This window comes from Balaenoptera acutorostrata, chromosome 2 (assembly GCF_949987535.1).
Source record: "Balaenoptera acutorostrata chromosome 2, mBalAcu1.1, whole genome shotgun sequence".
Classification (NCBI taxonomy): Eukaryota; Metazoa; Chordata; class Mammalia; order Artiodactyla; family Balaenopteridae; genus Balaenoptera; species Balaenoptera acutorostrata.
Window position 1 is genome coordinate 56,629,307 of NC_080065.1, and position 26,641 is coordinate 56,655,947.

The window sequence follows — 26,641 nt, forward strand, 5'->3', positions numbered from 1 at the left end:
GGTTGCATTTTGGGGCTACACTTACAACATGATCTGTCCACCTGGCACACCTGTGCACAGTTCACTGCCTTTGGCAGACAGCACAGAGAAGTTAAATCACTTGCAGGAGGTCCAGGGCTAGTGCACGGGGAAGCCCAGTTAGTCCGTGCGCTTAGCCACCACACCGTGCCCTTTGCACCACCATCTAGGAGGCGCTCCGCCCTTTCCCGGGCGACACCCTGTACTGAGCGGCATTTCTCAGGGTTCAAAAGGAAGGCAACCACAGTAGCCGTGGTGATGTTCTTCTGCCTCCTGTGCCAGAGACCTCCTTTGACCTATATCCCACTCTCCTGCCACCTGACTCCACAGCACTAGGGTCCTACGTAATGCTACAAAACTATCTGAAAAGCATTCATTCTCCTTACTGTTCCTTTGTGTGTCCCTCCCAGTTTACAAGGATGTATTTCTCTGTTGGCTTTAAGAGAATTCTAGAGCCCTAACAATTCAGTTGAAAAGTGGGCAAAGGGCACCCCAATTTTTTAAGCCTAACATCTCTCTACTCAGATACATACAAGTAATTCTACAGAAAGTGGATTCCACTTATTTATTTTCCATGATTCTGTGTATAATGTATAATGTAAACACAGTATTGAAGCAGTCAAAATTACAGGGCTAAAACATGCCTTTGGAATTCAGTTCCGGTAACTCATACTGAACGATTTGGCCATTTTGTGGCCAGGCATTTACGGAATTTAGTGCTTAAGCTTGAAGGTGAGTATAGCCTGCTGCCTTTTGAAGAATCACTCCCTAATCTTTAAAAAAAAAAAATCTTGTTATTGAGGTGTAACATATATACAGAAAAGTACAGATATTTTAAGTTTGATATTATTCCAAAGATCTGAGTGATTTTTTTTTTCTGTAAGAGTAACACATATCCAAAAAATGCAGATATCAATGAACTTTCACACACTGACTATACCCAAGTAACAACACCAAGATTTAAAACACAGAGCATTACCAGCACCCCAGCAGACCCCTGTGTTACCCTTGTAGCAGTTTTCAGAATGTTTTAAATTTCTATTTTTGTTTTCAAAGTTGCATTTCTTTCCTGATACTACTTGCCAACATCCTAATTCATTATCCAGTAAATATTTGTTTTTAAGAAAAGGATGGGATTGGGCTTCAAAATAGAGGTAAAGAACAAGTGTAAAAACCATAATCATTGGCTTTTAATATTTTAGTTGCTGGAATTTCTATCTTAAGGCCATTTAAATGTTGTGACTGAAAATATTGAGGGGAAAGAGCTATTTAATTTGGCCCGTTACTCTTTCCTAACACAGATTTTTGTAGCAGTTTTCTTTCTCTCTCTCTCTTTTTTTTCAGCTGGCAAAGGTTAAGTAGGCATAGGTGAATTGTTACAGCCCAACCTGTCTTGTTCTTAGGTGGATTCTTTTTTTCAAGGGCTTTAAAAAACTGGTGAATTATATTTGTTGACTTTTCTCAGAGTCATCAGAGTAGTGATTACCAAAGACTTGTGTAACAGGCAATTGGCCAAGATGAGATTAGCAATTTATTTGAGGAAGGGTGTAGGAAATCTTTTTAATTTAGAGGTGAAAAGATCATCAGTTGGGTTAAGTACGGGTTATCCAATTTAGCTCTAGCTTTATGAAGAATTACTGAAATTGATTCTTTGCCTTCAAGGACTTCTGTATCCTTATACCCCTCTACCCCTAGGCAAAAAGAAAAACAAATCAAAACATAACCAGCAACTCTATAAAAGTAATTTAAACATTTAGCTAGGCAACCCTTATTTTGCCTGGGTGGGGGGGTTCTATGGATTCTGGTAGGGTTTTGGAAGTAGTTTCTTTGCTGACCGTACTGAGAAGAGCAACCTGAGCACCTCAAACACACTTGCTGGCCAATGCTTGGAGACCATGGTATCTTTTTGTAACTGGCTTGATTATCTTGATAACACCATTGCTTGTTTTAACATTTTTTCAAGTTAATTTTTTTTTGATAAGTTCTCCCTTCCCACTATCTCACACATATTTATCTGCTTCTTGCCTGAAAAAAGAGATTTGACTAAGATGTGCCCAAGTTTGATTTTCTTTGTATTTATTCCGCTTGGAATTCACTGAGCCTCTCGGATATGTGGATTGATGCCTTTCATCAATTTTTTTGGAAAGCCTTTGGCCATTATCTATTCAAATATATCTTCTACTTCATTTTCTCTCCTCTCCTTCTGGGGCTCCATTTGTACCTATGTTAGGCAGTTGGATATTGTCCCACAGATCTTAGACACTCTTTTTTGTTTTTGCTTTATGCTTTATTCTCTTGGTGATTCGTTTTAGATAATTTCTGTCATTTCGACTTAAACTTTATTTACCCCTTCTTTTGCTTTGCTCAGTCAGCTGGTAAGTCCATTTCACTCTGGTATCTTTCAGTTCAGCTTTTCCTCTTGTTCTTTATTATTATAATAGTTTCTATCTCTCTAGTGAAATTTGCCATGTCTTCATTCATGTTGTCACACATCTTTGTCACTGTATCCTTTTGCATAGTTATTTTTGAGTCTTTGTCTGGTAACATCAAGATCTTGGCTATCTCCACATCTGTTTGTATTGCTGGTTTCTTTTCTTGACCATGGATCTCAACAGTACCTGCACAGTTCAGGTAGTGAGCAGAATGACTCATCACCCTGACTCAAGTGGTGTGGCATAGAAGAGACACACCTTTTCCTGGAGCTAAATATTATTTACCTCAATTTCTACTGTTCTTTCATTCAAAATGTTTGGCACCTACTCAGAATTATAAACACATGAAAAAGCAACATCTCCTATTTCTCAGGCTTCCTCTTCCACTTAGAATGTGGACAATGACAAGAGACCATTGTTGTTATCTTCACAGTCAAAACAAGTTGTGTAAGCTACAAAATCATACTTTAAAAAATAATTTAAAAAGCTAAGGGCATAAGTAAACCTAAAAAGGGAACTCCAGAGTGATAAACTCTTGAAGGAAAAGGCCCATGACTATCATGGTGGAATGTCAGGAGGAGGAGGAATCTGCCATAGATGGGTAAGAGAGGAACCAAACAAAGTGATAACATACTTTTCATTTCTAGCTTTTCTTCACATCTTCACACATGTAATTGAGAGTAATGGTCTCTTGTGATTGTCTACTTCCTGAATGGAAGTGGAAGTCTCAGAAATAGGAGATTTGTCCAAGGAGATCAGGAAATTTGCCAGTGGGGAAAAGGGAACAAAGGTAAGCCTAACCATTCATAAATAGGGGCTTAGTTGTATTATTCTGTCACTGTTAGAAACACATGGCTGTGATAATAGTCCTTATTTCCTGGGTGTATCTTTCACATGAACTGTAGACCTATGGCATGGTAGTCATGTGTTTTTATGCCTTGGGTTTATTTCTTTAGCGATTTGATCACTGTTGTGCACGAGGGATTTGTTTATGTAGCTGTTGTTTTCAGTCTTCTCTTGGAATTGTTGTGCAGTCTTTCAAGGTGTACTAGGGGACACTTGATTGAATTACAGTGTAAGGCACCTACCTCTTTCATCAGAGTGCAATACCAAACTGTGAAATTCAGTTACTAAATGCAGTCACTGGTGTATCCCATGGCAGTGATTTGGTCTCTGCTTTTCTTATGGTCATCCTATCATTGTACTAAAGTAAAGGCTCAGTTAAACTTACATTTCTCAAAGCTTGTTCTGTGTATGTGCCTCAGTGATGTTTTCCCCAAAGTGTTCCATGGTTCCATTAATTTGGGGAACACTGCAGACCATGGCCCTTGATCTTGTTAAATAAAATGCCAATAATTTAGAAAATCTTGGGGAAATCTTGCAGTAAGTAAATTCTCTGAGCTGTATTAGGTGTTTCTCAAACTTATTTGAATACAGAACTTTTACAAAGGAACTTTTAAGTTTTTCTTGTCAATACCCATTAGCAAAGTTCTTTGGGAAATGTTGAGTTAAATGGACCTGTTGCTCTTTATTTCAAGAAATATGAATAATTCGTATTGGCTGCCACTCTCTACACCTGGGAAACGTCTTCCCCACTGTTTTCTGGTGAGGAAACTAGCATTTTTGGAGGGAGGAAGAGCTCTAATCCAGAAGATTACAGCATTATACTTAGGGCCTGCTACTTAGGACAGAGCTAATGTTGTGCTCTGCCATTGTAGGTGTGTACTGGTCTCAGCCTCACTTGTCCAAGGACTGTCCCAGTTTGCTAGTCCAGGAAAATAGGCTAGGTCAGCTGTCACATCCCCCCCAGTGAAAAAAGACAGCAAGCTGCCTAGACTGCAATTGGAAGGAAAGGTCAATCAATATATTACCTTTCCTTCGATGTGTTCTTTGCCTGCTGGCTGAGTTGTGCCTTCGCACTGCGGTGGTAATCTCTTCCACTAAATTTTGTTTTAACCTTGCAAATAGGTGAAAGGAAGGGCACAGTTAATAACATCTTCTCCCCTACGCCTCTGAGTATATTATTTGGGCTGACTCTTGCTCCCTCTCCCCCAGCCCCCGCCTTGTATGGCCCTGCTTAGATGGAGAATTAGGCAAGTAGCTGGTGTCACTTATTGTGGGAATTTCTCTGAGAACTCTGTCATGCTCTTGCACAGACAGAATGCAAACATGTTTTTGATTTTTGACAGTAGCCAGGATCTAGGTGGAATAGAGGTTTTTTTCAAAACATTTCTCAGTCAATATGTTTACTGTCCTTCACCAGCCATGCAGTGTGATACGGTGCATCACCAATACTTGAAATAGGCTGCAACAGGAGGTCAGAATAGGGCATAGATTTTCTAACACAGCATGTTAGATGGAATGATTTTGTGTACTCTGAAGTAGAAAATTCAATCAGAATTTTCCACACTTTTTAGTTAAAGCAACACTGTTATTTATTGATGAAAGGTAGACTGAGAGAAATATAGAATGAAAACAGAGTAGATGACAAATCTAGCATTATTCCTGTCCTAGTGAGAAATACTTTTTCTCTTGTAATTTAATGAAGGCTACATGAGATAAAAAGGGTCTGCTTAAAAGATACACTATGGAATGCTTGGAACATATGCCAACTTGTTTAGCATGTGTGGGGGTAAAAATGGAATCTGGCTTTTTAAGAAGTTTGGTTTTCATTGAGATGGACTTTGTGCTTGACAGAGGGCAGTTACAATGGCCCAGGTAATCTATTTTGGCTTAGTTTTAATGCAGCAGAATTCATTTGGAAAGCACCTGAGAGTATCAATAAAAAATTCAAGGATAGATTCTCTAAGCTTTCATTCAAGTAGAATATTTAAATGTATTACTAGTTTTCATCTGTGCCTTGGTGCACAGACGATACATCAGCATGACTACCTATTGTGTAGATGAACACTTTACACTTTCGAATTGCAAAACCTTAGGGTTGCAATGTCAGATTTGTGAATGAATATTTAAGATAGAATAATAACCTAATATTAGCATGCTCGATGTGTGCCAGTCACTTTTCTAGGTACTTTATGTGTATTCTTTCATTTAATCCTCACAATGACACTATGAGCTCTTATGATTGATCGTCTCCAGTGAGGGAAGGAAGCCACAGAGAGGGTAAGTCATTTGCCCAAGGCCATCATCCTAAGCCAGGTTCCTGAGCCTCCCTGCCTGGCTGCCTTCTTGCGGCTCTGCCATCTCAGCACTTTCCTCCTGATGAGCCTAAGGACATGTGGGTTAGCAACTTAATTCAATTAGCGTATAGCATTTAGCACTTAGGGTTTTTATATTTATAGTCTATCTTTAAAAGACACATATAATCTCTTGTATGTGGAATCTAAAATAACTGAACTAGAAAAATGAGAGTAATGGTGGTTACCAGGGGCTGGGGCTGGGGGAATGGGAGAGATGTTGTTGAAGGAGACATACTTGCAACTAACACATAAATAAGTCCTGGCAAGCTAATACACAATACAGTGATTATAGACCACAAACTGTATTATAAACATTAAGCTTGCTAAGAGACTAGATCTTAATTTTTTCCCATCACTAGAAGAAATGATAATTATGTGACCTGATAGAGGTGTTAGCTGACACTACAATGGCAATTATATTGCAATACAAATGTATCAAATCAGTATGTTGTACACCTTAAAGTCATACAATGCTATGTCAATTATATCTCAATAAAAAAAAGAGACATGTAGTTCTTTAACAGTCTATTTTACTTAGCTACTTTTTTCCTAATTGATACATAATTCTATTCAGTGTAATTTAGTTTACTTTCTCTTTTCTTTTTTTACTAGCATTTAAAGTGATAGGACCATTTAAAAGCATTAGTGCCAATTCATCAGCTTGTCTAAATTGTGTGACTTTGAAAGATAGTTTAGGCTGCCTGTAATTTTGTATTCTTCAGTGTTTGAGAGTTGATATTCCCCCTTTGTTCATACTATGCTATAGTATAGTCAGTTTAGACTGTTGTTTTTTTTTTTTTACTTCTATAGACAGTGCATCCAGACTTGACTATGAATTTCAGGTTTCCAAGGTGATAGCGTAATCCAGTAACACATAGCTTCTCTATAATACAGCAATCATGTCAGTACAATAAGGTCTAGTATGCTTTTTATTTTTAAAAGGAAGAACCTAATTAGTATAATAGAAACCATAGTGGAAATCACCTAAGCTCACCCCTGAATTAAAATGGCAGCGTTCACATATGATAAGGGGGAGAGCTTCCTGCTCGGAAAATACTTAATTTTTCAGTTAGTAAAAATAAGAGGCCACCTTATGAAAACTTTCCTGGGTCTTCAGTTTAAATGTCCACTCTTGTTGTAGTACTTCTGATCCAGAAACATCACACAAGGGATCATTTTGACTTTGAGAGAGAGGATTCTGTCTTTGCAATGAGAATAGAATTCAGTCTTAGGGAAGAAGCAATTAAAACCCCAAAGCCTTTTATTGCTTTTGATGCTTAAAAAAAAAAAAAAGGCAAAAACTCCACTGTACTTTAATATTTTCTGCTAATTAACTGTCACAAATGTGATACCATTAAGTTTGGAGTCTCTTTGGTTAACTTCAAAGTCATTAACACACACTGCGCAGCCCCCCCAATTGATTTTGGAAAAAGGAACCACATTGACAGATCTGTAATCAGTGTTTCCAAGGATTTTGTTTCTCATACAATCTAATCCTAATTTAAGGAACATTTGGTCTTTTTGTCTGGGTAACAAGCACCAGCCCTCCTAATGCTGAGAGTTGATGGTGTCAGGGTTGTCTTAATGCCAGGTGGACCTTTGGATACACTGCTCCAAAGCTGACTTTGGAGCTCGCAAAGTTCACTACTATTTTTGGAGAGTATCAGGAAGGTATTTAGCTGCAAATAAGTGCAAACACAACTAACAGCAGCTTAAATAAATAAGGACTTATTATTTCTCACATAAAAATGTTTTTGGTTGAGTGTAAAGGGCTGGTGCAGTATGGGAAAGGGTCATCAAGGCTACTTTGTCTTTGCTATACTATCCTTAACGTGAGACCACTGACCTTGGGCAAATCACAATGTAATTTTTACAAGGTTCAATTTCCCCATCAGAAAAAAATGGCGGTCACCCTTCCTATAATTGCAGGGTAGGGGTAAGGCTTAAATGAAACTCTGTAGGAGAAAATGAGTAGCACAGGGCCTGGCACCCACTAGATTTCTTGCATCACAGGAGCAGCCCAGCAGCACCAGTTTTCATGGGGGATGGGGGGAAGGTGTGAAGCAAGAAATAGGGGATCCTACCTTACTCTGTGTTCTTCAGTCTCAGGGTTCCCAATTCCAGTGTACTTTCAGCTGATGCTATTTGAAATAGCACATTGGAGAAAATAACTTCCAAAAAAGTCTAATATCGTACCCTTTAACAAATAGGACCTATTACTTACTAAGTAAAATATATCCTTTGTAAGGCAATTGTTTATTTTATTCTGTGACCTCTTTACAATAAATTTCAGTACCATTAAAGGCTTAAGACACATTATTGATTATTTGAATATGTGTGTCATTAATCTTCCATCACCCTCATACATTTTATATGCACATTTTAAACATCGTCTTTTGCATTTAGATGGAGAAGAGTGGTTTCAGAAGAAAGCAGACTTGTGGGTATCAGCCTCATATAGCACTTCAAGAGCTGCCTTGAGCTGATTTGCCTGTAAATTTCTATACTAAAATGGGCTTTCAGAATAGTGACTGCTAGATAAACTATAGAGTGTCTTTAGTAAATAAAAATGATTAATCAGCTGAATGAATTCACTATCACTGGTCAAATAGTCTCATCCAATTCTGTTTCCTGGTTCTATAAAAAGTCTTTTTCTTTTTGTATTAAGGTTGCCTGTAATTTTAATAGAACCTTTGAATTATTATCTGATTTTTAAAAATTGGTTCATAAAAGGATATTGATTCTTTAAGTTAGGGATGGTTGAAATATTGTTTATGGGCCAGCAGTCTCCTTTGATGGACCCTGGAAACCTCGGTCAAGAAAACTCATCTTAAATCTGTGCTACGACACTCTTAAAAAAAAACAAACAATCACAACTCTTAATGACTGACTCTGGATTGGATAGTAACGTTGGTGTGGAAATGCAGGGGAACCAACAGGTAAAACAGAAAATCTGTTAAGCAGGGTCTTTTCTAGTTTTGCCAGTCACTGATACTCATTTCTTTCCCAGGGCATTTTCCTGGGTAATGAGAAGATTCTAAAATCAAATAAGGCTTTTGAACAGTGAAGATGTTTGCCACTGTTCTGTTGAAGAATCCTGTAGATTTATAGTGATCCTAAGAGGTGTCTCATATCCACTATATTAACTATCCTTTTAGAAGCTTATGAACATTGTAGCTTTTATTGATTCCAGGGAATTGTACCCAACAATAAGCAATAAAAGTCCATAGTAACTTTCTTCCCATATAGGAGTGTGCAGATCAATATTTTGAATTTACTGTAATTTGCTGGTAATGGATGGAAGACCTGAAAAAATTGTGAAGCCTTGCAGGGCACAGCTGTGCGGTGTTGCCTTTTCAATCTAAGCTCACCGTAGGTCACAGGCTTTCCCAAGTAACAAGAAACATAGTTAAGTGGCAGGGCTGATACGCGTATTTATCAAGAGCCTTCGTAAGTCTCTTCTAAGGGAAAAAGGAGACTCACAAAACTTGTCCACGGTGACCTTAATCTTATAGTCCTGAAGGACCTCGAAATGTGCAGTCTTAAGGGCAATTAAAATTTTAAATATCCAGCATTTGTGTTTGATCTCCTTCTGCTAAAGGAATTTTTTCTGCTGATTAGTAACAGGGTGTGTGATTTCACCGAAGCCTGATTTGCTTGGGATCTTCCAATTGTTTGACAGAACTGTGCCCAGGTTCTGCATTCAGAGAGGACAAGGTAGGCGTCCTGAGCACTTGCTCTTTGATTTTACCCATTTCTCTCTTGGTTAGAGCGCTTCACTTGTGCCCCAGGTGGCGCATCTGATGCGAGTATCACACTTCAATAGTAATGGCTGACATCTAGGGTGCTGGTGCGTTCAGGAGCCGTGCTACATGCAGGACGTGCGTTCTCAGTAGTCTTCTCAACACCTTATGGCATCAACTGTAATATCCTCATTTTATAACTTAGAAGACTAAGTCTTAGAGAAGTTAAAGAGATTTTTCAAGGACATTTTCCAGCGTTGACTTACATTAGAATATAGGTATATCTGACTCTAGATCCTATTCATTTCATCACTATGAAGTATACAATGGGCTTAAATAAGTATTTTTGTTTAGCATCAAGTTTGGCTGATCTAGTATACATTTTCTTGTTTTGCTTCCTTTGTTGCAAAGGACTGTGGCTCATTTGATCAAAAGTGACACACTTTTGCTTGAAAGAGACAGTATTTTGTTCTTTAAGAAGAAAATGAAGAGGGGCTTCCCTGGTGGCGCAGTGGTTGAGAATCTGCCTGCTAATGCAGGGGACACGGGTTCGAGCCCTGGTCTGGGAAGATCCCACATGCCACGGAGCAGCTGGGCCCGTGAGCCACAATTGCTGAGCCTGCGCGTCTGGAGCCTGTGCCCCGCGACGGGAGGGGCCGCGATAGAGAAAGGCCCGCGCACCGCGATGAAGAGCGGTCCCCGCACCGCGATGAAGAGTGGCCCCCGCTTGCCGCAACTGGAGAAAGCCCTCGCATGAACCGAAGACCCAACACAGCCAAAAATAAATAAATAAATAAATAAATAAAATAAGAAAATCCTTAAAAAAAAAAAAAAAAAAAAAGAAGAAAATGAAGACATAAAATACCGTATGACTGTGGGCTGGAAGCTCCTAATCTTGAGGAAATAAATGCACCTCACTTAGTATAGAGTAAACACTCGATAAACTGGAGATGTTATTAACATTAAATACTAGTTACTACTCAGCAAACCCTGCAGAAAACGTGGAGACTTAGGAGGCAGATTTCCCTTATATAATACTGAATTGGAAGGCAGTATATATGTGTATATATGTATGTGTGTGTGTGTATATATATATATATATATATATATACACACACACACACACATATAAATGTGAGATTCCCAAGCTTGATTTTTTGATGTCAAGGGTGTAGGAAGCATCAAAACCCCTAGTAATTGGCTGGAAAGGAAGCTTGTTTCATTTGCTCATTGACTTGGGATTAACTGATGATTTGACTTGTTACGCTTTTTCTACTTAAAAAGGTCTGTGTTAAAAGTAATGTGTTTGTAAGGCTTTGCTTCAAATAAAACCAGAGTCTATAAAAATAATTTAAGTGTGAAATTTGCTTAGAAAGAGCTGCAAAGCTGTGTTATAACATTCCTTTCTAAGAGTAATTGCCAGTGTGTTATCAGCTGTGAATGCAACTTGATAGCCTACATGAGGGGAGTCTGTGGTACAGATACACCAAATCTTACTTGGTGATGAAAAATAATTGAACTGCTCTGGACTCAGACTGCTGCAGATTCAAAGACAAGCTAAGCCATTTACCAGCTCTATGACCTTGTGTTGCTACTTAACTGGTCTGTGCCTCAGTTCTGTCAAACGGAAATAATAGTGAAAATTAAGATAATGTACATCACCATGCAGTAAACATTAGGGGCTGTTACTAGATGGATGAATGCAGATGGGCTTAGTAAAGAAAAACAATTCCCATCGATTGTGTAAAAATTGTAAAGTGGAGGAGGGGTTTGTGATGAATGATATTTAACTTTCATGCAAGAAAGACCTGCGATGCCCACCTTTGCTCTTATCTTACTTTGAGAATCTATCCCACATTCCCTCCCATCTGGGACTCCCTGGTCTAAATTAAATGGTTTTGCCATCCCCTTACCCACATTCGGATTTCCATTATTTAACTTTTGGATGGTCCTCTTCCCTAATCTCTGGATGGAGCCCTGCCCTTAGCTCCTAATGTTCTAAACCTTCCCAGGAGTTAAGCCTTTCTTTTCCAACTCCCGTAGATCCTATACACACACTTCTCTCTTGAATTTGCCCCTCCTCTCTTTCCCCACTTCCTCTTTCTTAGTCTTGGCACTGGGCTATGCTTCCTGGACAATTGAATAAGCCTCTGAGTTAATTTCCCGTGTGTCTTCCATAAGCCATTTGACACCCTGATACCAGAGTGATCCTTTTTGGCGTGTAAGTTTGACCATCTTATTCTCCTACTTAAAATGTTCCATGAGCTCCCCATTGCCTATAGGATAAAGACAGACTCTTCCAAAACCCTTCTATGATTTGCCTTGTCCCTGCCTCTGTTCTCATGTCCTGTTGGTTTTTTCTTTCTACCCTCAGTTCCGGCCATTCCAAGTTTACTAAGAGCTGTGTACTGTTTCACTCCGCCGTACTTTGCAGCATCCGTTCCCTCTTCTGGAATGCCCCTTTCCTCACCCACTCCTGAGGCTGCCTAGCCAACTCCCAGAGGCCGTGGAAGAAAGACCAGGCTTGAGTATTGCATCACTTGGGAATATTTGAATCGTAAGGAACAGAAACCACAGGTTAAACTGGTTTAAACAATAAAGGGACTCGATTGACTCACGTAACTGAGAAATCCAGGTATAAGCAAGACTAGATCCATTGTTTCAAAGACATCACCCAAGACCCAGTTTCTACCTATCTTTCTTTTCTGTCACCTTCTACCCTGTGGCTGTCATTAGCTTCTTGGGGTTAATGATCCTCCTTTCCTGTTAACTCTCTTGGAAAAAGGAAGGCATTCTTTCCCAGGAGGCTGGAGCAAACATTGTTTTGCATCTTGTTTTCCCAGATTGAATCAGATGCCATCTTTGAACCAATTACTTTGGCTCAGACAATGAACTTTGTCGTTAGCTTAACTTAACCTGAGCTAAGCCTGGAGATTGAGAATAGCGTCAGTTCCACCAGATTTTGTTATCGTGAATAATGGGGAATATCACTGGGCAAGAAACAATCCTGACTCTCCTTAAAGAAAATTGATCACCCCCTCCCTTGGTACTATTGAAAAAACCGCTATTCCAGGCCTTTCCACACTGTATTCTAAAGCAAGCCAAGTCCTTTATCCCCAGTGCCTGGCATAGCACTTGCCTCAGCAGCCTTTACTAAAAAGTGTGCAATTGGATAAAAGAACCCCATTTTGCTTGCTTTAATCCCCATGTGTGCCCCTTGTTTTCACCTTTGGCAGAAGATTTTGTCTTCTCTGTTTCTGAAATTACAGAACTCCAAGTAAATTGCTTCAGTTTTCCTTTGTTCTTCTTTAAAAGGTACCTGTTTTTACTTATACTTTTCTCCCTCTTTAGAGGGAAAGCTGCCCTCTTTTTTTTTTTTTTTAATTAAAGCCAACCCTCTGTGCTCATGTCCTCATTCAGGCTCCCCTCCCTGTCGTTCACACCACCCCTCTGGCCTGCTCTCCAGCACTTTCGCACTGGAGTGTAGGGGGAAAGTTGGGGCTGGGTGTCATAGGTTCGCATTTTGCTTCCACCGTCTCCTGGCTTTGCGATCCTGGCCAATTGCTCATCTCTGGGCTTTCCGTGGGAAGGCTGGCGTGTCCTGCCCAACAGCCAGGTGAGTTTGTTAAGAAATTCATAGACTCCATTTCGGATAGGATTTTATAAAACTCAAAGAGCCAGACGCCCGTCTTGTGACTGAGAAACTCTGTATGGAAAGGGGCTGTAAGGCGAATGCCTAGTCTTGGGGACGATGGCCGTTGATTTGAATTCACGGCAGAAAAAGCCAACCCAGAAAGAAAGGAAGGCAGTAACTACTTCTGTTTTTTCGGAGAAAAAGAGTATGCGGTTGTGATGGAGTAAAATTTACATGAAAACGCAGCAAGGATTTTGTTTGTGCACCTTTCACAGTTGATTTTGTCGAACTTTACTACCACAGGTAAATATGTTAAAGTGCACTGTGGTTATAGACACAGAAACAGAATGAAATAAAACCTGCAAGAAAGGAGAGGTTCTTTAAGATTCTCCACCCATCTCACATTCCCACTGAGTGGTGTTTTACAGGATGAACAGTTTGAATGTCCAAGCATCTCTGTAGAGGTCCCCCTACTGCTTCTCCAGCTTTATTCTACAGATTTTTATGCAGAGAGCTATGTACTTTATGGGTAATTCACTGGATTTTTCAAGAGGTTTGAACAAGCCTGGTTCTGTAAGATCTGGTTCTGTGGTGTGAACTTTTCTGTCCTCTGTTTCTACCTTCACAAGTAACTCAGAAATGGAGGCCAGAAAACTGGGGCCCAAACCATCCCTTTAAAAGAGCCAATCCCTTGCTGAGCCTATACCCCCAGCTAAATTTACACCCCATCAGGTAGGGAGAGTTCCACTTGGGGTACCCTTCCTTGCTCTACAGTGCTTCCCACTTGGAAAGGAAATAACAGAAAACCCTAAAACTTCACTACTCTGATGACAGCTAGAAAAGTAGTATTCCATAAAGAAAAAAATCCAAAGGCAAACTAATAGGCCTTAAGGGTACTTAAAAGTACCAGCCTCCATGAAACTACGTATACACACAACTCTCTCTCCATCTCCAAGGTGGTGTTCAGACATCGGTATTTGTAAAAGCTCCCTGGGTGACACTGATGTGTAGCCGGACTGCATTCAGAACCACTGCTTGAGCTGAATTATCTCATCCCCTTTTATTTTCTCTCCCCTGTTAACATTTATTCATTCAAATTAGAAACTTTATTTATTTATTTATTTATTTATGGCTGTGTTGGGTCTTCGTTTCTGTGTGAGGGCTTTCTCTAGTTGCGGCAAGCGGGGGCCACTCGTCATCGCGGTGTGCGGGCCTCTCACTATCGCGGCCTCTCTTGTTGCGGAGCACAGGCTCCAGACGCGCAGGCTCAGTAATTGTGGCTCACGGGCCCTCCTTTTTTAGAGGAGGACAACACATTTAGTTTTATTTCAATCAAATCACAACACTTTCTTTTCCAACTGTTGCAAAGTGCATCTACAATTTTCTATTACAGATCCACTTTTAAAAGGTTTTCTGTGACATTACAGCAAGCCTCTTTTTTTTTTTCCCAAACAGAGGAATATTCCCAAATTCTTCCTCAAGCAAAAATAAAAACTCAATTCCAGTAAATGGCAATACATGAAATTACAGTAAACCGGACACTTGAAAGGATAGCCAAGAAGTCTTCCCACAGCTTATTAGAAAGAATGTAGACATTAAAAAAACTCCCCACTGTCATGAACATAAATTGAGGTTTTCAGCCCAGGTACAAGCATGGGCATGTGGGGTCTTCCCAGACCGGGGCTCGAACCCGTGTCCCCTGCATTGGCAGGCGGGTTCTCAACCACTGCGCCACCAGAGAAGCCCTATTCATTCAAATGATACTGCATAATCCTGCACCTGGTGATATCTCTTGCTGTGTGTGTTTCCCCAAGTAGCTTTTAAATCTGTCTTCTTTTATTTCCTCCTTACGTGTCCCTAACAGTGCCTGATACACTGCTTCCCGCATCTCGGCTCTTTGAACTCTCTCCCTAAATGAATGGTTGGTCCGTCAGTGCAGAGTAGTTGTGGTCACCCTTGATGGTAGGGTGAGGACACCAAGGACTTATTAAGGGACAATGATCATGGGGAAATACAGGAATGTTAAATCAAATCGTTTTCTGGAAAATAGTGAGGGGATGGTACGTGCTGGCCATCACTGTTCTATTTGTTTGCAGGATGTTGTTTTCGTTTTGTTTTTTGGAGGTGGGGGAGGAAGGGCTAGTTACTGAATTCCAAATCCTCTCCCCTTTCTTTGGAGGACCTCCCAGAGTATGGGAGGCATGGTGGCCTGGCCCCATCTCCCACTGTGCTCACGAAGGGAGCCAGCGCTCCTTGTTCCTGCTCCCTGGGCAGCTAGGGCAGAAACTCAGGCGTGATCACGCTGGCTGACACCCAGCAGTAATGGGACACTCACGGAGAGTGGGGACCTGCCAGAGTGCTGAGGGGAAGGTGCTGGGACAGTGGAGAGGTCCTTCCTGGAGGCTGAGCTCCAGTTGAGCCTTGAGCAGCAGAGGTGTCCTAACGGGCTGTTCCCCAGATGTGGTCATGTTCTCTGGGAGTTAATTTCCTAGTTGCCGCCCATTTTCTGACATTGTCTGTGCAACAATCCCGTCACCTGTGTGAGAGCTGGTGTGTACCCAGTAGTATTTTTACTTGCTAGCCTCATTCAGTTTGTGTTGTTTGAAGAACCCAGGGTCTGCATAGTTCAGCACATCATTTAACAGGGTGTAGTGTGTAGCAGGATTCTCCCCACTTGTAGATTTTAAGTGGTCCTATATATATACATATAGGTATATGGGCCACTTCTTTTTCTGTCTGTTCTCTCTTCTCCTGTCTCTTCCAGCACACGGTTTTACGTACCATCTTATACGATAATGACTTCAAAGTCTATTTTCAGCCCCGACCTCTCTCCTGAACCCAGGTTCGTGTGTCCAACCACCTGTTTGGAAATTTTTCTTTGGATTTCTTACAGACATCTTGGATGTGATGTATCCAGATAGAACCATTCTTCCCTCAAACTCCCCTTGCACAGGCCAAGAACGTTTACTCTTTCTGGCTTTCTCTTCCATCTTCCACATCCAATTCTTTTGTATATTCTGTAAAAACATATCTCAAACCTGACTGCTTCTCACCATCTTCACTGGTGGTCCTAGTCACAAGCTTCTCTCACTTAGATTATTTCTATAAACTTCGAAAATACTGGGTTAAATATGGCCTTAAAATAAGCTTAGAATATTTCGATATTTATTCATCCATTCCATGCCCTAGCCTATACACACACGCGCGCGCGCGCGCGCATCTTTCTTTCTCCTTAGCTCTCTCTTTCTTTTTAGAGAACTTTAAAAGAAAAAATGAAATCATTTTAGATTTATAGAAAAGTTGAAGACAGTTGAATCTCTGCATACCCTTCCACCAATTTCCCCTAATGTTAACATCTTATGTAACCTTAATACATTTGTCAAAATTATGAAATTGACATTAGTACATTACTATTAACTAAACACTTTATTTGGATATCACCGGGTTTTCCACTACTGTCCTTTTTATGGTTCAGAATCCAGTCTAGGATCCTACACTGCATTTCGTCATCGTTCTCCTGAGTCTTCTCTGACCTGTGACAGTTTCTCAGTTGTTCCTTGTTTTTCACAACCCTGACAGTTTTAAAGATGCTCTGTAGGATGATCCTCAGTTTGGTTTTCCCCGGTACTTCTTCCAGCGTGAGACTGGAGTTAAGGATTTTTAGGGAGAATGCCACAGAGGTGAAGTCTCTTCTCGTGACATCATATCAGGGGCACGTGGTATCTATGATTATTGTTGGTATCATTAATGTTGGTTGGTTCAGACGGTGTCTGTCAGGTTTCTCCACTGAAAAGTTGCTACTTTTCCTTTTCCCTCCTCTGTCTTTGGAAGGGAGTCGCTAAGTCCAACCCACTCTCCAGAGGAAGAGAATTAAGCCCCACCTCTTGAAGGAGGGGATATTTTATTTGTAATATGATATAAAATCTCCTTTCTCTTTTAAATCATAAAGTGGCCCATCAGTTAAAAAGAATAGTTCAAAGATTTCTTAAATACATGTGGCATGTGTTGCCATGTTGTTTTATTTGTGTATGTATAACTATTAAATACTTATTAAATAGTATATATTTTTTAAATTGCCATTGTGGAAATTGCTTGTACATATTAAACATTGCAGCTATTTCTCAATTGCCTTTATGAATGAGACAAGTTATCTTCTCCTTTTGAGGCCAAGGCTGGCCGAGGAAAGGGGCAGGATCATTTGGTATGCTTTCTTTTCTTCCCAGACTCACAGAAATTCTCTTTCAGTATTTGAGGAATCTGTGTGTTCTCAGTCTTATCAAGAGATGGCAAGAAGGTAAACAGCGTTCTTAGATTAACTTTGTCTTTATTTTCAAATGTACATATTTGCTAGTCAACATTTTTAGAAAGGGGGGCAAAGGACATCATATTATCAAGCAAGTAATGATACACAGCAATTCTAAAAAGTATTAGGTGTCACTGAAAAATCAATATCAATGAAAATAATTTAAAAATTTTAATATTCTTAAATACACTCATGCATTTCTTTAACCTGTGATGATTAATAATCACATATTTTTTAGTTCAGATGGACGCTTCTTGCCCTTTTTTCTCTCTCTGCCCCCTTCCCGTCTCTATTCTTAATCTGATGCTAATTTTTTACACATGTTCCAAATACACTAAGCACAAGCTTTGGTTTATGACCGGAACCAATACCACATGTCTTATCTAATTATGTAAGTATGGTTTAGTGACCTTATCCTGACATTAAGAGAATAAGGACACACACGCACAGTACCACTAGGATTGGGGCAGTAAGTGCCTTGATATTGCTCATTTGCGTCCAGCCGGCGCAGTTTGATCAGTGGGTGGTCCCCACGCAGCAGGACGGCAGCCCCTCCTGGCTCTGTCTGCAATCGCTTTGCCCTCTTGGTATTTGCAGGCTTTTGCAGCCACTGTTCACAAGGTCTTGGCAGCAGCACATTCATTTCTCTCACTTTATTACCATCGCATCTGATTCCAATTTGCTAGCAAATTGAGTTTCCAGTTCCAAGCCTGACATTCAAGCCGTCAGGTGGATTAGCTCCTCAGCCTGGTTAGCACAGACCCTGCAGGTCAGTTGACAGTGGCCTATTAAATGTCCCCTGCTCCTCATCCTGGAACCTCGGCCGCCGTCCCGGGGAGCAGCAGTGCGGGGTTACCCACTGTGACCTTTCTTCTTGTTTAGAACCCATAATTCTAGACCTGTTGGAAAGGCTTTCTGATTAAAAACAGAGTCGGTTTTCATCCCTTATCTTGCCGTTTCAGCAGTTTTTTTCTCATAGCAAAGCAGCCAGCTTACAGTCGGGTCATTTGGTGGAATATGATTGATTGAACTATTTGGGGATCATTTATTTGGCCCTTCTCCTCTTATATCTTCTGAGTGATCTGTTTGCGTACAGAACTGAAACAACATCTGACTTATTTTTTTCTGTTTTTAATGATAACACCCCAGGTGCGCCTCCTTTTCTTTTAACGCTGCTGTCAGGTGAACTTACTAAACAGCAGTATTTACTTATTTAATCAAGCTCTAGGCCTTTTGCTATGCAGTGGGTCTCAGTAATTTCTTTTTTTTATTGAAGTTTATTTGATTTATAATGGTGTGTTAGTTTTAGGTGTACAGCAAAGTGATTCAGTTATATATATGTATTCCTTTTCAGATCAGTAATTTCTTTTTAAAAGAAACCCTCTGGTGAATGATTACTTCTAGGCAGTTCTCCTTTTTTCTTTTTTTTTTTTTTTTAACCTGAATACAAACAGATTTCTCAGTGCTTGTCATAACCCAAGACACACGTAGAGACAATTACTCATTGGTGTTCTATTTACATTTCAGTTCCCAAGGAAAACTGTCTTGGTCAGAGACTTTACTCTTCTCATTAGAGGCTTTAGTAAATAAAGGTATATTTATGTTTCAGAATCAGGGAGCCAACTTCGGCAAACGCTATAATTTCTTGGGGCTAATGAAGGATTAAAGAAAAACTCGAAACAAAACAAAACAAAAGCATTTCACCACTGAACCCTGCAGTCTGTGAAAAGAAAATGGTTAGCTATTGGGAGAAGGAAGAAAATACTCTGTCCCTAAAATTGTTTTTTTTCTTGCAATTAAACAGTGATCTGATTATTATAACTCTGTATCAAAATATATTTTCCAGTTAATAAGTGAGTAAAGTAATAACTTTGAATAAGTTCTATTTAAGGCAGGATCCTCCTCTGGGCTGCTGCTCTTAAGTCCATTTTTTGTAAGCTGTGATGGAGTAAATTGCATGGTTTAGAAGTAAGATGTGAGGCCACAGGCCATGACAAACATTTAAGGATCCAATAAAAATAGGGAGCAGGAAAGGTGAGTTTGAAGCTGAAGGGGAAGCACCTTTCAAAAAATGATGCTTGAGCTCCTGGCAGGCAAAAAAATAAATGATAATTATGGGAAGGAAAGCCCAAATTTAGTCAAGCCTTTCAAATTTTGACTTAAAATAGCCAGATGACTCATTACTTCCTATTCTTTAATTATTGTCATCAAGTAATCATTCTCGAGTGCCCAGGCTTCTGAAAGCTCCACTAGTGGGTGGAGGTATTTCTGTATCCCTTTTTGTTTGTTTGTTTGCTGGGTTATTTTGTTTTATTTTCCCATAGACTCTCTCTAGAAAGGTAGATAATGATCTTAATTTGAGATAAGTGTGAGAGCATCCTTTGAAACTATAAAGCACTATATTAATTGTTGTTGCTGTCTGGTTACCTTTTTAGAAGTTCGTTAACCTACTTTTAAATATCCTAAATCATAAGTCACATTTGTTTTAAGAAATAATACCAGAAGGAAAACTTTTGCTATATTTCTTTTTTAAATTATAATCTTTGGTAGACATAATATTTTGCATGAGTTTATTTCTGTTGGAGGCAAATAGTCCGATTTCACTACCCTTTTCATTTCACCTTTCACTTAATTATAATTCTGCAAAATTTCTCCTCCTTCTGTTTCCTTTTTGGGTAAGTTCTTTGGTTGCTCAGATTTCCCTTACCCTCAATTATAGGGTCACGTAGCTCAACTGAGTATTTGACTGTCATTGCTTTGGGAGGATTGATGTCTTTTCTGCTGTGGAATTTAGGTAAACAGGGTTTGTATGTTAAATACAGTGTATAAAGGGAACAATGTAAGAAGGGATCCAGCATAAAATAATTACACTAAAATCTTTTCAGTATAGAAAATGCCAAATCAAGCGTAATAAGGGTGATACATTTTATGTTACCTGTTTGGTGTCCTATAGTAGTCTAAAGTTAATGTAGCATCTCATATACATGTTTCGTTTTTTCTTTTGCAGAAGGAGCTGAGTCTCCCCAGAAGAGGAAGTCTGTAAGTAGAATAATTTCTTTATTGATTCATTTGTATTCTGGGATACAGTTTGTAATGTCATTATTTTCTGACTTGTTAGATTTTCAATGGCAATCAGAAGATTAATGATAATCAACTGAATTAAGAAAACACAAAGCTTTGCATTTATTTACAAATGCAAATATTAATGATTTCAAGATAAGTTGAAGAAAGTTTCCAGGGTTCCTTATGGGCATTGTAAGCCAAAATGCATATTTATTCGTGGGAGAATCTTTTTTTTTTTTAATTTTACTTTATTTATTTATTTATTTATTTATTTATTTATTTAAATAATTACCTCCTAATTGTTCTGTAAATCTATATTTTTTTAAATTTTATTTATTTATTCGTGGCTGTGTTGGGTCTTCGTTTCTGTGCGAGGGCTTTCTCTAGCTGCGGCGAGCGGGGGCCACTCTTCATCGCAGTGCGCAGGCCTCTCACCATCGCGGCCTCTCACCATCGCGGCCTCTCTTGCTGCGGAGCACAGGCTCCAGACGCGCAGGCTCAGCAATTGTGGCTCACGGGCCCAGTTGCTCCGCTGCACGTGGGATCCTCCCAGACCAGGGCTCGAACCCGTGTCCCCTGCATCGGCAGGCAGACTCCCAACCACTGCGCCACCAGGGAAGCCCTACTTATTTATTTTTATCCAGCAGGTTAATCCTGGGAGAATCTTAAATTTAAAAATTCTATTATGTAATCAAGCAAAAACATTATTTGGTCTGCAGATAGTTTAAAATGATCTGACTAAAGAATTAGTGCTTATCTACATGATCTGGAATTCTATGATCTTTATACTATGAATTTTACGCAGAGTAAATGATACACTTTTGCCTTTGAATTGATGAAGACTTTGCATCAGCTAAACTTTCTATTAGATCTAGACCTTACTGAACTGATTCATGTAATGCTCTTATATTAAAATAGCAAATTTGTGAACATTGACTTGATTTCTTTATAGTATGTTTCCACCTTTTATTTTTAAGGCTAATAATATATTTGCATAAATCATAGTTTTCTGCATCAGCAAGGTGCAGAATGAAGTTAATTGCCTTTAATATTCTACTAAGGTAGATTTACTATCAACTAGTACTGTGTAAGGGCTGGTCTAGAAATATTTGGATTTGGTATCTGATTTATGCTGAATTTAGTGGATGCGGCAATGTCCTTTTAAAAAAAATAAGTATAATATTTAAGATAAGTTCATGCAAATCTCAACTTGGAGGATTAGAAACGTATGTGGTGACTGTTGTAAGAATTCATTCTTTTTACTCAATTTTGGGAAATTTCAGTCTTTGCGTCTAGGAACCAAAACTTCGTGAACCATGAACATTTTATTACTCTCCATTTTGGTCTGTACTTTTTTAGTTGCCAGGAGAACACTGGATCATTATTCTTGGAGAATGTGCCTAAATAAATTTTCACTAGCTCCCAGCTTACATCTCTGGACACTACGGGTTAACGGCCTAATAGTTTAGCATAGAAAATGTCCTTAGAATCAAAAACTTCCATTTTCTGCATTATGATTAGGACTCTTTTGCCTAGACTTGTAAAAGTTTGAACTTTTTGATATTTCCCAACATGATGAGAAATCAGAAACAAGAAAAACAGAAATATCTACATAAAATATCTTTGTAGACAAAAATCTCTCTTCCTTTATAACTTTGTTTAATGCTTAAAGCATCTTAGGCTTGTCTTGTATACTTTATTTAAAAACTTTAGAACTTTAGTCAGAGCTTCCTTTTAGCCTTTATAATAAATGGTGCTTTTTTTTTTCCTATTTAAGTTAGTATGTTTCCTATAAATTATTATTACAATAATGTTAGTTAGCAAAGTAGATTCCTTATACCTACTGAAGGGCTATATCTCCTTTTGCACTTGTGTAAGTCTCAATTCTGTTCATGTTAGCTGATAGCCATGAGTTGATGGGGGAAATACATAATAAGGAAAATATTTAAATTTCTCTGTTTGAGAGCATGGACTCTTTAATAAAAAAAAAAAGAAAAAGTGATGATGGCATCAGTTTGTTTGGAGTACATGCTTTGAATACTTAGTAAGATAGAATTACATTTAAGCCAATTAAAATCCCCTCCTAATAAAAATCAGTTGATCTGTCAATCAGATGATGGGAATAAAACATCATATATATGTCAACATAAATCTACCTTTTTAAGTGAATTTTGGAAAAATTAATAATTGCAAATAAAGCAAACAAGAAATAAACATGCTATTTTTAAATTTTCTATTAAATACAAGTATTCCCAAAAGAATTAATGACTTATGACATAGATGTTCTGGGATGTAATGCCACTCTGAGTTTTCAGTGACCACCACACAGAATGCCAGTCATTACTCTCCTCATGCAAGGTTCTTTTATGACTTTGAGAAAAAGAAAATGCTTATAAAATAAATGCTCAAGTGATTTTAATACAAATCTAATGAAGAAGAACACACGTGTGTTTTTTTTAAAATTAATTAATTAATTAATTTATTTTTTATTTATGGCTGTGTTGGGTCTTCGTTTCTGTGCGAGGGCTTTCTGTAGTTCTGGCAAGCGAGGGCCACTCTTCATCGCGGTGCACGGGCCTCTCTTGTTGCGGAGCACAGGCTCCAGATGCGCAGGCTCAGTAATTGTGGCTCACGGGCCCAGTTGCTCCGCGGCATGTGGGATCTTCCCAGACCAGGGCTCGAACCCGTGTCCCCTGCATTGGCAGGCAAGCTCTCAACCACTGCGCCACCAGGGAAGCCCCACACGTGTGGTTGTATTAGGTATTGGTGCTAGCCCGCATCATGGTACCTGATCATTAAACCTGTTAACACTTCCTCCGTTTATTTACTGCATAAATGCTTTCAAGTCTTTTATTACCTTCTCCCAGAAAGATTGAGGATTTGATCCCGCTCTTCTGTTGAGTTGTCTTTCCATGTCAACAGCAAGCAACTGTGCAATGTGATGTATTCCTCATTGTCTATGGTACCCGGCAATGCGATTGAACTTGTCAGAGGGGGTGTACCTTCAGAAAAGCTGTGCTCTTGGAAGAGGGCACCTGATTTTGTTATATCTGCCACTTTTAATGTGTATGCCTTGAAGGATAATATTTTAAAAATGCATTTTCATCATTCAGACACATAGATTTATCAGATTTTAAAAAAATTTTAGTATTGTTTTAAGTAAGCTTATAGACAATGTTTGTCTGGAATCACGTGATAAAAACATGTGTTATATAAAGCATGTATATATTATATAAAAGTTAAAGCTTTTACAAATAAAAGAACACAGAAAATAGACTTTTCTTTTTATTACTAATTGAAAAGGATAAAAAAGCAACCTATATTCTTTCTAGAAAAAAATAATCCAGATCCCCACTAATTTGTAATTTACGATCATTTTCTCAAGGACTAACTTGAAGTCTGTATTTCACATGTGTTTTAAAAGGTTGCGAAGACAGTGATGTGACTTTTCTTTTTTTAATGGTGCAAAGGTCAGCAGACAAGAGAGGTCAAGGGAACTTCTTTCTAGACCTGATGTTACTAAAAAACCAAGTGACCCCCGATCAGTTTTCCAGAGGCTCTTCCAGCCCTTTACCAACTTCAAGGTCCCAAATCCCATTTCTACTCTAGCTCCCTGTATGGGTGGATTTTAGCTAGCTGTCTTCTCCTTACCAAGAGTAGCCATTTTCCCAGATTCTTCTAGCATGTTCTTGTCTTTCTACTTGGAACAAAAGTTGCCATACTCTCTGCTCCCTTTCCTCTCAGCTGCCTGTCAAAATCTGTATATCCTTTGAATAAATCATGATATAGTCATACAATGAAATACTGTACGGCGGGTAGGATGATTGAACTAAAGAAGATGCATCAACAAGTACAATTATAAAAAACAAACAATGCTGAGCAAAAGCTAAAAGCAAATTCCAGATACAAGACAACATTTATGTTGTAAAATTTCTACTAACAGCGAATCTAAACTGTCCATATTTATTAAAAAGTTCCTAGTGTCCTGGGTCCCTTAACTAGTCTTTTGAACTTGGGTCCTAAAATGACATTTCTAAGTGGCAAAGCTCTCTGGGTGGTGTTTGTTTTCAGACAGAGAAAGTGGAAAAAGGGCAAAAGCCCAAGGTGTGAGCTAATGGATGGTTCGGAGCAAAACCAAGGTCCCCTTTAATTTTAAAGGACCCCCTCATGTTTTGTTAATTGCTCAAATAAACAGGTCTCTAGGACAGAGGGAGCTTCTTTTCTTCTCAGAATTCCCTGGAGAGAGGGGCAGGAAATTGGCTGGGGCCAGCTCCCTTGCCTCCTCCAATGTTGATTTTTAATGATCTTTAAGACCCCGCCAAGCCCCCCCCCCCACAGAGAAAGAAACTGCAGTATCTCTTCTTAGCAAGTAAATTCTCCTTGCTACCCAAAATTAAAATAGCCTTTCTTCTACGTCTTTTAATTGCGAGCATGAGTGCATTGTTTCATGGAGTCCTGTAGTTCAGGGATCCTAGGACTATCTGCAGTTATCTCTTTATTTTAGTAGAACAGTGACTGGCACTTGGTCAGTTAGTTTCTTGGCTTTACGTTGTTTGGCCACACACATCTAGCAGCAGAAACCCAAAGCAGAAGGCAGCTCCTCCTGTGCACAGAAGGCCTGGAGAAGTATGTTTCTGCATGCTGAGGAATTTCTGGGAGTATTGAAAGTATTAAAAGTAATTTAGGAGTCTTCTCGGCTTAATTTCAATTTCTCAACCTAGCAACAATACTAGTGTTTAGCAACTATTTCTCTCCATAGAGTTTTGTCCCTTCTCCATTCCCCTTTTCCTTTTATCATTATTCTGAAATGGTTGGGGTCTAGCAGGGCTGGCCACGGACTAAGTAGGGTGAGGTGCTGCTGGCATACAATGGTTTCAGGTCTGCTAGGAGGTCCATCTTCCTCTCCACAAAGAAAACAGGCATCTTAAACACACTTACCACAGTGCCAGACATCCATTCAGTTGGATCTAAAAGAACTGAAATTCATTCAGTTGGATCTTAAAGGTATTTTCTCCTCGGGGTCTCATTGAAATGTACACACCTTTGGGCACGGTGTCCCTGAGCTGCATTTAGCACAGCAGAACACGAGTCATTAATGGGATGCTTCTGGTGGTCTGGCGACAGACAAGGAGAGCTGCTGTCAAGAACCATTTTGCCACATGGATAAGTTAACAAGTATATGAAAAAGGTGATAAGCTTGTCTCACGTCTTTCCCATTTTGTCTCTCTTGGGCAGGAGCAGGAAAGGGTGTTTGGGTGGGATGGAAGACTGGAGTGAGCCACAGAGGGAGAGAGTGTTGTCACAGTGCTTAGGATGACAGAGGCAGAGGACCCTGAGGGTTACTGGAAGCTTCTGGGTGGAGCGGGGCCTGCTGGACTCAGAAGACAGTTTGTCTCACTGTAATTAGATTCAGCTGGGTGCACTGGATTAGGATATTTCTTAGGTTGAAATTCCTCATTTTGAGACAAGATAGGAAGTGACCTTCTATGTAATTGGAGAGGCTCAGGTGGATGTCATTGGCATCTGTAGGTGTGTGTATTTTTCAAAAAGAAGATGTATGTTCAGGCCAGTTGTATTTCAGCCAGAACATGCTGCCTTGATGGGCTGTTTAGAAAAGCAGTTTGAGTAAAATGAGGTTATTTCTAGAATGCAAGGAGAGGGAATCACCTTGGTTTTACAACAGAGTCAAATTAGATTTACGAGATTTTCAGTAAGGTGAAGGTAACATTTTCTGAAAGAGGGAGAAAGGGCTTAATTCAAACAAAATAAAGGGCATGTAAACCGTATTTGGATAAGTTTTAAAATAAATTTAGTTTTCTTCTTAGTACTTTCTTCCCTCCTACCCCCACAAATATTGAAACAACAAGAACTCAAAATGCCTATCGTCGAAGCCAAATGGAAGTCCAGTGTCATTTTGAATGTTAGAAACCCTGAAACAAAATGAAGAAAAAATTGAGTGTTGCATCTGAATTAGCATTTAAAGTGGCATGTTTATATAAAAACAGAATGGTGTAATATATCCTGAGAGTAAAGAGAGGATTTCAGGCTGTGAAAGAATGTCAGTTGCATTTATATATTCATCGAATAGCCAGTTTGGTATTTGGTACGTATTTGCAGCATCCTGTATCACGCCTGCATTCATCTTCTGTGAGGGGGCTGGGGGAGGAGACCTGGGAGATAGAAACAATGTAGGATTGATCTTCTCACCTTTGAAAATTATTAGGAAGACCTTAGTTTTGTCCCGTGGG

General features: G+C 39.3%; 1 protein-coding gene across 7 annotated transcripts in view; it reads left to right on the forward strand.

Annotated features, from left to right (window-relative positions):
* MAST4 (microtubule associated serine/threonine kinase family member 4) overlaps positions 1-26,641 on the forward strand; it is a 569,167-nt gene that overhangs the window by 284,622 nt on the left and 257,904 nt on the right. For all 7 annotated transcript variants that reach the window (XM_057539992.1, XM_057539993.1, XM_007175996.3 and 4 more), the window contains one exon: positions 20,338-20,369. In XM_057539992.1, coding sequence (XP_057395975.1) covers positions 20,338-20,369 — 32 coding nt within the window. The remainder of the gene's footprint in view (positions 1-20,337; positions 20,370-26,641) is intronic.